Raw genomic sequence first — 13,950 nt, forward strand, 5'->3', positions numbered from 1 at the left:
GCTCAATGCCTTTTTTATTTGCAGGCAGAAGCAGCAGCAAACTATGAGTTATTTCCCTTGCTCTGAGGTAGCAGCTGCCTTGTCTTCCCTTGCCTGTAGGGTAATGCTTCAGCTGAGAAGGTGACTGCAGAAGGGAGGAATAAAGGATCAGGGCTTTAGTAGTAAATGAGGTTTGTGGGACAGGTGATGCTCAATATGTCCACATGCCAGGAAGGTTTGGCCCTGTTCTCTCTGGTCAGGGCAACTGGATTCAGATTTTCTCTGTTTACCATGGATACAAACCCTGGGGCTGAAATTCTGTTATGGAGCCAGATGACATGAGGCTGTGCAGACTTTTTCTCTTGCTCCTTTAGCAGCAATAGCTGTATAGAGAAACCATACAGCATGAACTGATCTCCTACAGCCATAATTGCTCAATAAACAACAACATGCCAGGCTTAGTTTTGTACACTCCGCTTATCTGGTGGGTTTTGGCTGCCATCCACAATGCAGAACACAGACTGCACCACTGGAGGGCTCATGAACTATTTAAAGAGATGTTATCTTATCCTTATGACTCATTTATAAGCTAAAAGATTTATGCAGAGACATATTGTCTCTAAAGTATTCTGTTCTGTTGCAAAGTTAAGTCTTGCCTTTTCCTAGGTCCTATGGCTTTCTCTGCCTTAGTCAAGTAAACATACCAGTGAATGCTCTCTGGCACTAAGTACTGTGTTCATAACATTTATTTCCCTTGCACTCCAAAAGATGTTGGCTGCATACAAGTTGCCTGTGGGGAGTAATCCTCTGCCTGTGCTAGAGGACTGACTCAAATATGAGGCAGTGCAAATTGGTCAAAACCAAAACAGTGCTGCAGAAAAGCATTCAGTGTAAATCACTGAATTTTAGTGATGAAGAATGTTCTCTAGGGTCATTTAATATTCAAGGAAAGGCATAATCTATAACCACTCCAGTCAGTAACTGCAGTCAGACTGCTTAAGCATAACTTTATGTGCCATCCTCAGTGTAACTGAAGTAATAATCACATCATAGAAGGCTGGGGTTGTAAATCTTGGGTAGAGAACACAATCAGTTTTTAATTAAAAGTAATATCTGATAGCATCAGGGCAAAATATAGATTGATACTTCAAAAATAATTCCAAACCATTCAACTAATGGTGGGAGGAATAATTGATATGAATTTCTCAAGCTCAGAAATGCTGTTCTGGATGTAGTAGGATAAAGACAGGTGTCCTACAGACAGAGAGCAAGAGTTTCATTCTCCTCATTGTTCATTTTAGGTCACTGTTACTGCCTGAGACTACCAGGTTAAGGTTGCTATGAGGAAATACCAACTAACCCAAAAGAGCCTAATTTTGTGATGGGAAGTCTATGATGGCAGAAATAGTGTCTAACCACCCATGTTAGCCCTCTGGCAGATGGTATGGGACTTCCTTCTATTCTGAGGCACTGTTGATAAAACAGCTGCAGGAATCCTGCCTCTGGGCCCTGTCCACACTTTACAAAATTATGTTTAAAAACTGGAAGGAATTCAAAGAGAATGACAAAATATAGACAGGGCTGGACCCACACTTTATAATTAGGAATTTGTAGAGGTCAGCCTGCTGAGTTTAGCAAAACAGGATGATTATTTTTTTTAAGGGATGTAATTATCTGTTGGGTGTTACTGAGCCTCTTTCATCTCACAGCAGAGCCAAAAAGGTAGGTTAAAAAAGCCTCTAGCTAGAAATGAAGTGCAATTTGTTAGCATACTGGTGGCTGACTGTTGAGACAGCTTAATGGGGTAGAGGTGCTGTTAGCATCATTTGTAGTCTTGAATTGGCCATAGGGCAGTTTTCTAAAAGAAACAAACCAAAATCAAACAACTTGACTCTACTGTGGTTTTTCAAGTACTAGGAAAAGTAACAGACTCTTGCTACTAAAGAATGTTTTGGGAAGTCAGAAAATCCGTAATATCTGTTCAACAAGGAGTTTGGGAATAGCCATGAGTTCTCTGACTAAGAGACATAGAAGCGTGCAAATATCCATCCAGTGTTTGTGTAGAAAAGTAGGTAACTGGTTCTTATTTATTACTGACTCACCCTCTGTGCTTGCCTCTGGAGTCCAGCAATCAGGCAGACTTAAAAGAATGTATTAATTGCACAAAAATAGTTTTGAAGGCTTTTGGGAAAACCAATTCCAAACAATGGGATTCTCTGGCCATGCAATTTCCTTTCATCACTGTCCCAGCTCTGTCTGTAACCACGGCCAACCATAAGAAGTAAAATGGAGACAGAAAGATAGAAAATTAAGCTACTAAGGTGTATGTGAGAGTATGTCCCACTGATGAGCTTCATGAGTCTGCCTTATGTCTCAGCTCCATATCAGAATGACACCTGGGTTGCTTCTGCATGACCTTCTTTTCACTGAGTGCCCAAGCTATTAACAATGGCTTTCCATCCCCATCAAGGTCTAAGTCTTATTATTACAATGATTTTTATTTTTCCAAATGCATTTCAGGTCTTTGTGAAAGACTTTGGCTTTGTGAAATCTTGCCTTCCAAGTCATATCACTATGTGAAAATAGTGTGCTGAACCTTTTGAAGGTGATGATAGCATACAACATGAAGAAACCTGGTATATTAGTATTTTATAGTAGAAATATTAAGTCCAGGAAACAGAAATATTCCAAAAGAGGATGAATGAACATCTCTTTTGCCTCTGACTTTTCTCATCTGAGACCTGAGAAAAGGAAAGAGAAATCAAATGCATTTAGTGCCAAGAAAAGCTATTCTTTCCCCAGCGTTATCCAACGGCCTGCGACATTCCTCACCTATTCCCTTTGCAGTCTGGCTGCCCTACAATCTGCTCATCGCCTTGGGTGAACCATTTTGTGTCACATTTCATGTTTTGTAGCTTATCATTGTATCAGCAGCAAGAGCTAAACCAACTTGAAACACACATTGAAAGGTTAGGGGTTTTTTATGTTGTTGTTGTTATGATAGATCTAATAGTATGAGGGTCTCCCAAGAACCTTGTTTTCTGTTATCCTTCCACCCTTTCCAAAACTGTACACACTGATATCTCCTTTAGATAACCCCCAGTGGTGCCCATCATTGAATCGTGGGACTGTCAATGGTGACTTAGGACAGAGAAGGGAAGATTTAACTGAGTTCCTGATCCAATGAGAGCTAAATCTCTCTTTCTTTCACAGACTGCTAGCACTCTCGTTGTAGCTGAAGCCAAATCTTCTGGAATCTACAGCTGTGTGGCAACCAATAAAGTGGGAAAAGCTGAAAGAAATGTCAGCTTTATCGTAACAGGTAAGATCCAGTCCCCACTAGAGCCAAACGTATTTCCTGGTCCTGGGATTATAACTATGAGACCTTTGTGGCTTTTCCATATATGACAGTTTGAGAATTGCAATGTGTGCACCTGTAAACTCCTACCATGTTTTTGCATGATCCTGGAAGGGTTTTTCACAGCAGGTGATCTGGATTTCCAAGGACAACAGATTTGGTGAATGGTTCATCCCTCCATCAAGTGTCCCACCATAACACAAGCTGCTCACAGACCTAGCAACCTGTAATTTCCCCCTTTTAAATCACCCAGACTCTGAAATCATTCCACACATGAAATTTTCCTGTATTCTCATACACTGTTAATCCAGTTTAATGTGTGACACTGGTGATGTCTGCAGCCTCATCCTACTGCCAACCAGATCTCACAGTGTGGTGCCCAGAGCAGTGTCAGCATCTGCAGGAAGCCTGGTGTCAGAGGGGGGATGTTTGGGGTATCTGGGAATCCTCTCACAGATCTCAGGGGCTATGGCAACTTGTTGGTAGAAAAGTGTCCAGAGTCTTGTTCCCTCTTCTGAGAAAGACAACCTTGGATGTCACTTGGCCATGGCACTGAGAAGACTCATTGTGTTAGCTGCACACACAACTATATGTGCAGGTTGTTTGGTTTTTTTTTTCATTATTAGGTGTATGCAAGTGTTTGCAGGTTCAGAAACAAATTATTAAATATTTGATTTCAGGAATTACTGGAAAAAAAACACAGCGAGTTTTTGAGGATAATTACTGTGTGATTTAGCAGCATAATGTCTGCAGGTGCCATAACAAAATATTTGTTTTCTGATAAAAGATAGTTTTGGTTTTGTTAACAAAGTGGTAGCTCACAGAGCACTTAGGTTGATGATAACTTCCAGTGTAGGTCATTAAAGACATGCAATTAATTCCAAAATATGAGAAAAGACAAAAAGATTAAAACATTCTGCTACTTTAATCTCAAAATCATTATTTTGAAGCTGAAAGGAAAAAGACTGAAAAAGAATGTATCCCATTTAATGTTTGTTGTTCCTTTTAGCTGGTTTTGTTGTCAGTCTGTCATCATTCTGATAAGTGATTTTAGTAAAACTCATTCTGTTATTACACTGAGTGATATCAAAAGAGAGTATATGCACACTCATTAGATTTGTCTAAAAAAAAAAGAACTAAAGCTTTTTTGAAAATTGTTCTCTCAATTTTGTGGATGAAAAATTATATTTTTTTAATACTCTGACTATCTCTGGTAATATTGCTCATATTTAGAGATATGGATATAGACCTTTAAATATAGAAAACTGGTAACAAGCATGAGAATTAGTTATTGAAGTATAAACAGACAAGTGGCACATAGACAGGTTGTTTGTTAATATGCAGAAACAAGAACATCTCCACGTTCTGCTAATGGATGTGACAACAAAATTTGCCACCTCGAAGGTGATTGCTGTCACCCCTCACAAATCAAAGTTTTGGTCTTGTCCCTATCCTGTCATTGTATCTGTTGAGACAGAAAGCTAAATAATGACACAGTGCTCTCCATAAATTAATGTGCCAATGGAGTTGTGTGGGGGGACTTCATGTGGAATTTTGAGCAGTCATTAGGGGTTACTTACTCAGCCTGTAGCTCTTTTAATGGGCAAGATGCTGAATTTGGCTTTCTCAGTCTTCGAAATGTAACATGGAAGATCCTGAAACCATTCACTGTACCCAAATACCCTTTTAAAAGTTGTAATGGTGGTTTCGGGTATTTTAGTGCTGTGACATCAAAGAGCTGGTTTCCCTACTTAGATCTCCCATTCTTAGATCTTGACCAGGGGTAGAAGGAAATCCTTCTCCTTGATACCAATGCTTGCATGAGAATCTGCAGAGTATTCTGACCTTCCTTTGAAGACTCTTGTTTTGGCTGATGTTCATAAGGAGGAGTGGCTGTTTTATTATGTCTTGGAAATTCTTAGTATCTTGGCTGGTGGCAAACTTCTGTGTAGGGTGATGAAGCTGAAATGTATTTGTCCTTTGAGTTCCTGGAGCTGAGCACTTCAATTGTGTGACATGGAAAGTCCTGATAAATCACTGATGCCCAGGGACACTGACTGAAAGCAGTTTGTTTAAACAACACTGCTGGTTTGTCCTTACAAAAATCAATTTATCAATCAAATCAAATAAAAAAAAAAATCAACCAATCTTTCTTCTGGTTTGTGCAAATAGCCCATCCTTTGGGCTTGCTCGGTGTAGTGATAATTCTTCTGCATCAGGCTGAGACCAAAATGCTGGGTAACTGCCTGCGTTTCATGTCAATGAAACAAATGTGTCCAGTGTTTGCTGAAAAACACACTGAGGGATTTAAAAAATGAGAGCCCTAAATGCTGATTAATGTGAACAGGACACTGCAAAGTATTTCCTTCTGATGAGTCCAAAACCGATACTTCAAGTCTCATGTGACAGCTTGGGGTTAGTTTATCTTCTGTTGTTGGGTCTGCTGGCGCCAAGTGAATCCAGCCTGGAACACAGAACTGTGTAAGAGCAGTGTCTAAGCAAGAGAAGGTGATTCCTTGTAGGAAGGGAAGCTGCTGCCTTTGGTAAAAAGCACAATCCAGAAAGGACTCCAAAGAGCAGATAGAGAAAAAGCCTGTCCTGAACAGGAAGAATCCCTTTCCGTGGGAGCAAACTCCTTCAAGCTTGTCCTGGGAATTAGAAAACATATGCTCCAGTGAAGCATCTGTGATGGTGTAAGAGTCTCTCCTCTATTGGCAGAAATGGTTGGGAAGGTGGTGGGAAGGCAAAGCTTGGCCTCTTATCTGGCAATGTCATGCTCCACCCTTTCAAGAAAAGGTATATATGAGGAAATAAGTGCAAGAAAGTCTAGCAGAGAGGACCCAGTAAGAACAAGCCCTTTCTTAAGTTACTGTAAACCTCAATGTTTCTAAGCTTGAAGTGCAATTTGTGTGTCTGTGTGTGTTTCTGGGAGTTTGAGAGTTGTGTATTTTATACCCTGTGCCTGAGGGTGTAGGATATGAAGTCCATGGGCTCTGCTGTAGTTTTCCTTCCCTTTCCCTCTGTCAAATGGACTTTTTTGGGGTGTTGTCACACTGATTTATTTCTAAAATCATATCTTTATTTAAGGCCCAGAAGTAGCTTTCAGCCTTATATAAAAGCAATGTGGAGAGGTGATTTCTGAAAGCTGTCCTGCTCGCTGGTACAGAAACAGTCTCTGTATGCCACCTTTATGCCAAATTTAAGTCTGGTAGCCCCCTTCCCTCCAGCCTGCCCCTTCCCCTACATTTTAGGCTGTTTTGCTGGCACACAGCAGGCCCATGGGTGTGTTTGCAATTACAGAGGGTGAAACAGGAACAGCTCTGCCTTATCTCCCTGGTTTCCCAATGTCACTAAGCGCATTTTATTTTGAGATTCCTGATGGTGCTTGGCAAAGATAAACAAAATCTTCCATCAGGAAACCTGGGAGCTATTTCCACAGGAAGCTTCAAATCACTAAAGTAAATAAAACCCTTTTACATTATTCCCAGCCACATTATTTAGCTAGCTTGAGCCTCTAACAATTCATGAGAGGTGTCATATATTAGGGGGCTTGTAACCTTTAAACAAATGATTCTTTTGGAATCCTGTGAATTTTGGTTTTGTCCCTAGATTTATTCAGAAAATAGTCTTTCTTCACAGAAGAGATCCATACCTGAGAACATGGAAATAATTGCAAGTCTATTATTCTGTTGGCATGTGTTACTTTACATTAAAAATAGTTCATTCACCTCAGTCCCAGGGGAAATCTAGTATCATCTGCAGAATTTTGCTTGGCTCTTCCTAACATTTTCTGAGTACTGGCATCTGCAAAAGCCAAAACTTTGCAATATTTCAGACCCATATCATGGCCTTCCCAGCACATATCAGAACAATTTGAGATGTACTGTAAGTAAGATTCAGCAATTTCTTTCATCCAAATACTTGTCCATGATCGAGACTTTGGACCCTTGATTGAATTTAAGCATGCCTGAATTCAGTCCTTTTTGACAAAATGAAACATAGGAGTCACTTCATCCAACTTTTAAGCCTTGAAGTTAGATATCTAAGCCTAAGCTGGTCATGAAGAGTCTCTTCCTAATAAAACCTGACGGATCAGGGTCTGTGGAATTTGACTCATCTTCAGGTGATGAGTTACATTGCCCTTAGAGGTTTCTCTGTCATTTCTTGGGCTGTAAACTTTTGCACATACATGAAATAACTAAATTCTAGTAGATGCCTACATTTTTATGATGTAGGCTAGATATACTGTAACCTCTGTAGGCAAAGGTTTCATCTTAGTAGCACTTCAGCTAAGACAAGGATCTGGCACCAGGTGCCATTACATATTTAAAAAGGATGCTGATGATAGTCCCTGGTAGATGAATTCACTAAATTTAAAGTTTTTCTATAGTTCTGTTTGCTGGAGAGAGGTAAAAAGGGGATTCAATGACAAAGAGGAACAGGTCAACACACAGGCTTTGATATCCATTCTGATGTGTTAGTGCTGCTGTCCCCATTAGGTTGGTCTTTGAACTACACACCTGGTGCAGGTGGTGACAGGCACTCACCTGGCTCTGCTCTCACTGCAAGGGTGCAGTGAGGTCAAATGACAGAAATCAGGCCTCCCCTGGAAGGAGAAGTAATTTCACTCCAGGAATTGTAGGAGTTCATTTACCCTGTCTTTAATACTCAGGGCTGAGTGTGAAAATTAGGATTTTAAGAGGAGCAACTACTGTCAGACTTCCAACAGGCAGAACTTTGAAAGGCAGCAGTGAGCAGGTTGTGCTTGTGATTCCCCTTGGGAAGCAAGGCAACTCAGTATGTAAAATGGGGATTTAGGGAGAAGCTTTCTGATGGGTTGGTCAATCAGTGAAGGAGGTTATTGAAAGGAAGTGTGGGATATTATTCACTGGAGTGAATAATATCCTCTCCAGTCCACTGGAGAGGACTCTTTATGCGTCCCTGCTGCTGTGACACTAAAGTTAAAGTGATGCTGGTAAGCATGGAACTGAATGAAAGTCAGCTCTGAGCTGTTCATGCTCTAAGAGACAGGAAAAGAAAGTATAATTCTCCCTTATGAAAGATGAAACCATGTTTATGGTTTAGGACTAGATGAAATGGCCTGAAGTTCAACCAGGGGAGGTTTAAGCTAGATACTAGAAAGAATTTCTTTACTGGAAGAGTAGTCACACACTAGAATGGACTGCTCAGGAAGGTGGTGAAGTCACCATACCTAGAAGTATTCAAAACTCACATAGATGTGGCACTTCAGGACATGCTCTAGTGGGCATGGTGGTTTTTCTGTGTTGACTGTTGGACACAGTGATCTTAGAGGTCTTTTCCAACTGTGACAATTCTGTGATTTTAAGTCAAGTTCACAGCCAAGTGCTGTAGCAATTAGCAGTGAAAGAACAATTGAACATGGCCAAAGTTGATGTCACTTGACCGAGGAGAAGGAAATGACTTTATCAGAATATTGGCTACAAATAAACCAAGAGAGGTTGCACTCTAGGAGTAAAACTTGGAAGTGCTTTCTCTCAGGAACTAGATTTTGCTTTCACTGAGGTCAGTGGGGTGACTCTCCCTTGCTGGAGGCTTGAGCCCCAGGTGGAGGCAGCTGGGAGGCCACTGGTGTGGCTGTAGGTCTGCATCCCTCCTCAGCTGGAGGAAACTGCTGTACCAATACAAGGAACTACAAGCATGACTCTTTCAAGTATGACTTTTCACATCAGTGGCTAATTTATTCCTGCCTGAACTATCTGCTGTAAAAAATCCTGGTGAAAACTTAAGTCATGTTTACATTTAGTAAGCAGTTGAGGCTATGATCTTTGATTTCTCTCAGGTGGAAATATTATTCATCTGTGTTTAATGCCAAGCAGCCTGAAGAGAGTGATTTGCATCCTAGTGCTTCCTGAAGCCAGTTGGCTTCTGAAGCCAGCAGGTGCTGGTTCTACTTTCCTCTTGGGTGGCTGACACACTTTAAATACATGGAGGGTAAATACCTCTGTTCCAAGGGAAATCCCACACATGTAATCACAAATTCAGTAATTTCTCAGGATTTGAAACATTTCTAAGAAATAGACATAATTTGTCTGAATACTCATGAACAGCAAGAAAACAGTATAACCAGGCATGATGAGCTGCAGTATTTTTCTACTGTACTCTTGAGATTCATTCTCTCTCATGTCCTCACAAGCTGGAGCTGAGATCAGATTTTTTTTTCCCCTTTTCATAGTCCCACTGTGCTGTCTCTAAATAATTCTGCTTTTGGTACCTTGCCCTAGCCTGTCTTAACTTGGCATAACTTTTACTCAACCTCATTACTTGCAAGAGCAAATTCAGTTTACACCAACTGATGTCTGAGCCCAAGTCCCTCATAGCTCCAAGACCATTTATAAGAATAGCTGGATCCTAGTGTATGAAAGGAAAGATTAGAGACTTCAGCAGGAAAACAATGACATTGATTAGTTCAAAGGCTTCCTGATAAAGGGGAAAATATATGTTGTGTTCATTTTGGCTCATTCGTTTCACGTAAACTAAAAAGTGTTCTTGATTTTTGACAGATGTACCAAGTGGATTCCATATTAATTTGGAAAAAATACCCATTGAAGGAGAGAATTTGATATTATCCTGTTCAGCCAACAAATTCCTCTACAAAGACATTGCGTGGATTCTACCGAGGACAGTCAACAACCAAACAAAAATAAGAAGGTCACTCAAGAAGGAGTACTCCATCACTCTCACCCTGACCATCAAGAATGTTTCTCTGGCAGACTCGGGCACCTATGCTTGCCGAGCAAGGAACATACACACGGGGAAAGAAGTGGTTCAAAAGAAAGACGTTACAATCAGAGGTGAGCACTGCAACAAAAAGGCTGTTTACTCTCGGATCCTCAAATATAAAAGCTCAAGGAATGATTGTACAGCACAAAGCAATGTAAAACATTAAAGGACTCATTAAAGAGTAACAGGTGTCTCATATCATCTTGATTTTTTATTGCTGTTGCTACCTTTCAGGCCCTGAGGTGGTGCACATTCCCCCATGGGTTGGACCTAGAAGGAATAGCAAACAAAATCGTAACGCATGGGCTTCCAGTTGAGTTCAGACGGGTGTTTTCTGCTTTGACAAGGCACGTGGAAGCTGGGGTTTGGAAGATCCCCTGAGCTACATTTTGCATGTTGTTATTTTTTGTCTTGCTGTCTCCTACTGAGCAATAAGGAAAACTTTGGATCAATCTTTTCTTCCACTTTGGTATCAGCCTCATCAAAAGTGTCAAAGCTGAATAAACTGATTAACTTTAAAAACTGGTGTTTTCAGTCAACAATGGACATTTAATAAGTTAACTTTAATGTGTGGAATGACCACAATTCAGTTTGAGATTGACTGGACTATATATTTTTTATTTTAATCTAATCTTGATGGACTTATAAATATTACCTGCTGAGCAAGTTCTAATGCTTATTTATTTGACATCATTTTCTACACTAAAGTGCATTAATCTTAAGAAGTATCTTCTAAAGGAAGTATGCAGGGAAGAAATGAAAATGTTGATATAATGCACAGACCTATCATATCATTTATAATAATGACAATTTTTAAACTGACAGAAGTGAACTGTGTTTCTCCAAATAAATCCAGGTAGACTTCCAGTTGCTGTGTTGGTCAATTTTTAAAGGCAGTTCTGCACTAATGTAAAAAGCTACTGATAAAAGTGTGACTATTGCTCCTGGCCCAAAGATACAGGAATTTGTAATGTTGTAATTATATTACTAAATGAGAAATGTTACACTAACACGACTGACAAGGTTGCAGCTAGCACAGTGAATTCTTTAAGATGTTTTTAAAGACACAAATTCAAAATGGAAACCATTAAAAATATTCATTGCTTTTGGTATGCAAATGACAACTGGATTTATTATGGGGATTAAGAACCAGCCAAACTGCAGAAGGAGAATTAAGGGCAACCTAAAGCTTCCTTGTGAGTGTTCCCCCTTTGTTTTCCTTCGTCATGATTCTGCTATGAAATGTTTCTGTGTATTATAAATTCTGTATAAGGAAGAAGTTACTATTTTTAATAGATCTGATAACTTTATTTTTTTACAATACATAGCTTTTATTATTTTGGTTACATTTATGATTGATCATTTATATAGCATTTACATAAGCCATAACAAAACAGACCAAAGCGACCAAAATAGCTACAGCAAAGGAACAAAGTGGCTGTGCTTTTAAAATAGAGGGTGACAACATGACAGTTTCTTGCGCTTGGGAACTCACCAGACTATTTCCTCCTTTAGGTATCGAGACTCTGTCCCACGGCTAAACTTGTCTTTCACGTGGGAATTGCTTTTGTCAAGTGTGAAAGGGTAAACAATAGCATTTCCCCATAATGCCAGTTTCATGGAGCCTAAAATGCTTAGAAAACAATTGATAACCTGGAAGTTGTCAGAGTAAAGAAAAGAATAATCATTTATATCTCGAAATGTCACCTATAGCCTGTTTGTATACAGTAGCTCTTTTGTTCATTATTAGTGTGATGGCTTCCAGAAACAATGTGTTCTTGCAAAGAGACCTGGGTCTCTTTTTTTCTAAAATATGCCTAAAAAACAAGTGAAATCACTGGTGACTGCTTAAAACAGGGCAAGTGCATTCCTCAGCATTTGCGAGTCTTCAAAAGAATTACAATAGAAAATCCCCTTTTTTATGAGGCTATTTGGTAAGAAGACATTTGATGGCAAGGTGGGAGGTGATGACAGGATGTTACAGATTTTCCATGGCCTTGGGAGCTGGAGCTTGATGACTTGTAGCAGTCAGTTGCCAGGCAATATAAGATCAGGTCCAAAAAAAGAGATGTGGCTATTAAGACTGTTCCTCTGTGAAACTTGTGAATTGTGATGGTTTGTATCACTGCTGGGTGGATGTCCTGCCAGCCTGGTTTCAAGCAGCACTGGGAAGGCCATGCTGTGCAAGGATGTTTTAACATCCTGGTGTTGCTGCCCAAGTTGAGGGCCACAGAGAAACTTCACTGGAAATGCATGAGGAAAGCAGTTGTTGGTGGCCAGATAAAAGCTACTGATGTCACTTTTGATGTCCTCAGATGACTGGAGAATCTCACTGGTTTTGGAGAGCTTCTCTGCTTTCTGTTGTGTAATATATTATTTAGGGAGAAAGGTGTGAATTCTATTTCCTGGGGTTTTTTTAAGTGTTAAAATTAAAGCTTGTATTTATATTTTTGTACTGATTAATAAAAATAAGTGAACAGACAACATACGCATAACAAAGGACAAAAATGGATGGAATGCAAAAGTATACCCCAAAATGAACAAATTGTAATGTTTTTTCCCCTCATTTGCCATTGTTTGCTTTTGGAAACGCAAATATTCCCTCCTTACCACCCCGGGTTAGGAGAGTGCTCTGATACCAGCATCCCCTTCTCCCCTCTGTGACCCCTCCTGTCACTCCCCTGGACCAAACTCTGCCTACGATGAAGTTCCTCAGGGGCACTGAGAGCAGAGTTGGGCCCAGCAGGGCAGGGTTTGTGGGCAGGCACCAGGACTGGGCACGAGCCCTGGGGCTGCCCTGGGCACTGAGTCCTGCACGGTGCCTGCTGCTGGCCAGGGCAGCCCCTTGGCTTTGGGGCAAGTGGAGATGGGTGTTGGAAGCTTCCCCCCTCCATGGCTTCACTGCAAAAATGAATGGGAGAAAATGGGTGGTTTGCAAAAGAAAATAATCCTCAAGTTGACTAAGTCCTTGAAAAAAAACAGCTGATTGCAGCAGAGAAATTATTGGGAGTATGTGAATGGTGACTGGATATAAGTTTTGAGCAAAAAAGTTTTTCTTAATATGAAAACCCATCTTTAGTGTATGGCTATAAACAAATTAAAATTAATCACAAATAACTCACAGAAGTGTGTTTTGCCTTTGTTGTGTCATTTTGTCCGCCTTCATTTTGGATGTCTGGGCTGGGGTGTCCGTCAGGGACTGCTGATAAGTGTTAAATGAGGAGTTCTTCTCAGTGTGTGTACATGGACATGTGTCAGATGGTGCCTCCTCACAGACAGTATTGTGAAAAATGAGAACTGTGTGGCAATTGAGGTGAGGTATCACTGAGAAAAGGGCAGTCTTCTTGGCTGCAAGGCAAATACTGTTGACCATATCACTGTGTAGGTATTTGATGAAGAATTTACAGCCTCTCTCATGAGCTCTCATTACTGTTTGGGAAGAGAGAACAAATGGTCTACTACACTGTAAATGAAATAATAACATTGCCTGTGGAAAATACAGACTTGTAGCTCAGAGAAGCCCAAACTGATATCTGCAGGGTCGTGACTATGCTGGAATTAATTTCAAGGGGGAAGAGCATAGCAAAGATAGCCTACTTTAAAGGTGTTTTTATTACTATGGGGTTCATATGCATGCTGCATAATATTTCTGGAGAGTTTTTTTCTGCAGCTGGTAACAGAATGATTGTGAAGATACACATCTCCGATAGTAGTTTTTCTGAAAGGATAAAGAATAATCTTCCAAACACAGAATCTCATCAAATCAGCTGATACTAATCTTAAACTTGGTGTACTGATATCTATTGCAGTTTAAAAATTTTTTTTTTCTAAGAGTTAGTATCTACTTTGTT

The 13,950-nt window shown here is 40.2% G+C and overlaps 1 protein-coding gene across 2 annotated transcripts in view; it reads left to right on the forward strand.

The window, feature by feature from the left end:
- FLT1 (fms related tyrosine kinase 1) overlaps positions 1-13,950 on the forward strand; it is a 112,397-nt gene that overhangs the window by 61,701 nt on the left and 36,746 nt on the right. The window contains exons 12-14 of one of the 2 annotated variants that reach the window (XM_030466076.1): positions 3,193-3,301; positions 9,880-10,170; positions 10,334-13,222. In XM_030466076.1, coding sequence (XP_030321936.1) covers positions 3,193-3,301; positions 9,880-10,170; positions 10,334-10,416 — 483 coding nt within the window. In that variant the 3' untranslated portion in view covers positions 10,417-13,222. Of the gene's footprint in view, positions 1-3,192; positions 3,302-9,879; positions 10,171-10,333; positions 13,223-13,950 lie in introns of those variants that run through there. The other variant, XM_030466072.1, reaches the window with a different exon arrangement.

Source organism: Calypte anna, chromosome 1, assembly GCF_003957555.1.
Source record: "Calypte anna isolate BGI_N300 chromosome 1, bCalAnn1_v1.p, whole genome shotgun sequence".
Taxonomy (NCBI): domain Eukaryota; kingdom Metazoa; phylum Chordata; class Aves; order Apodiformes; family Trochilidae; genus Calypte; species Calypte anna.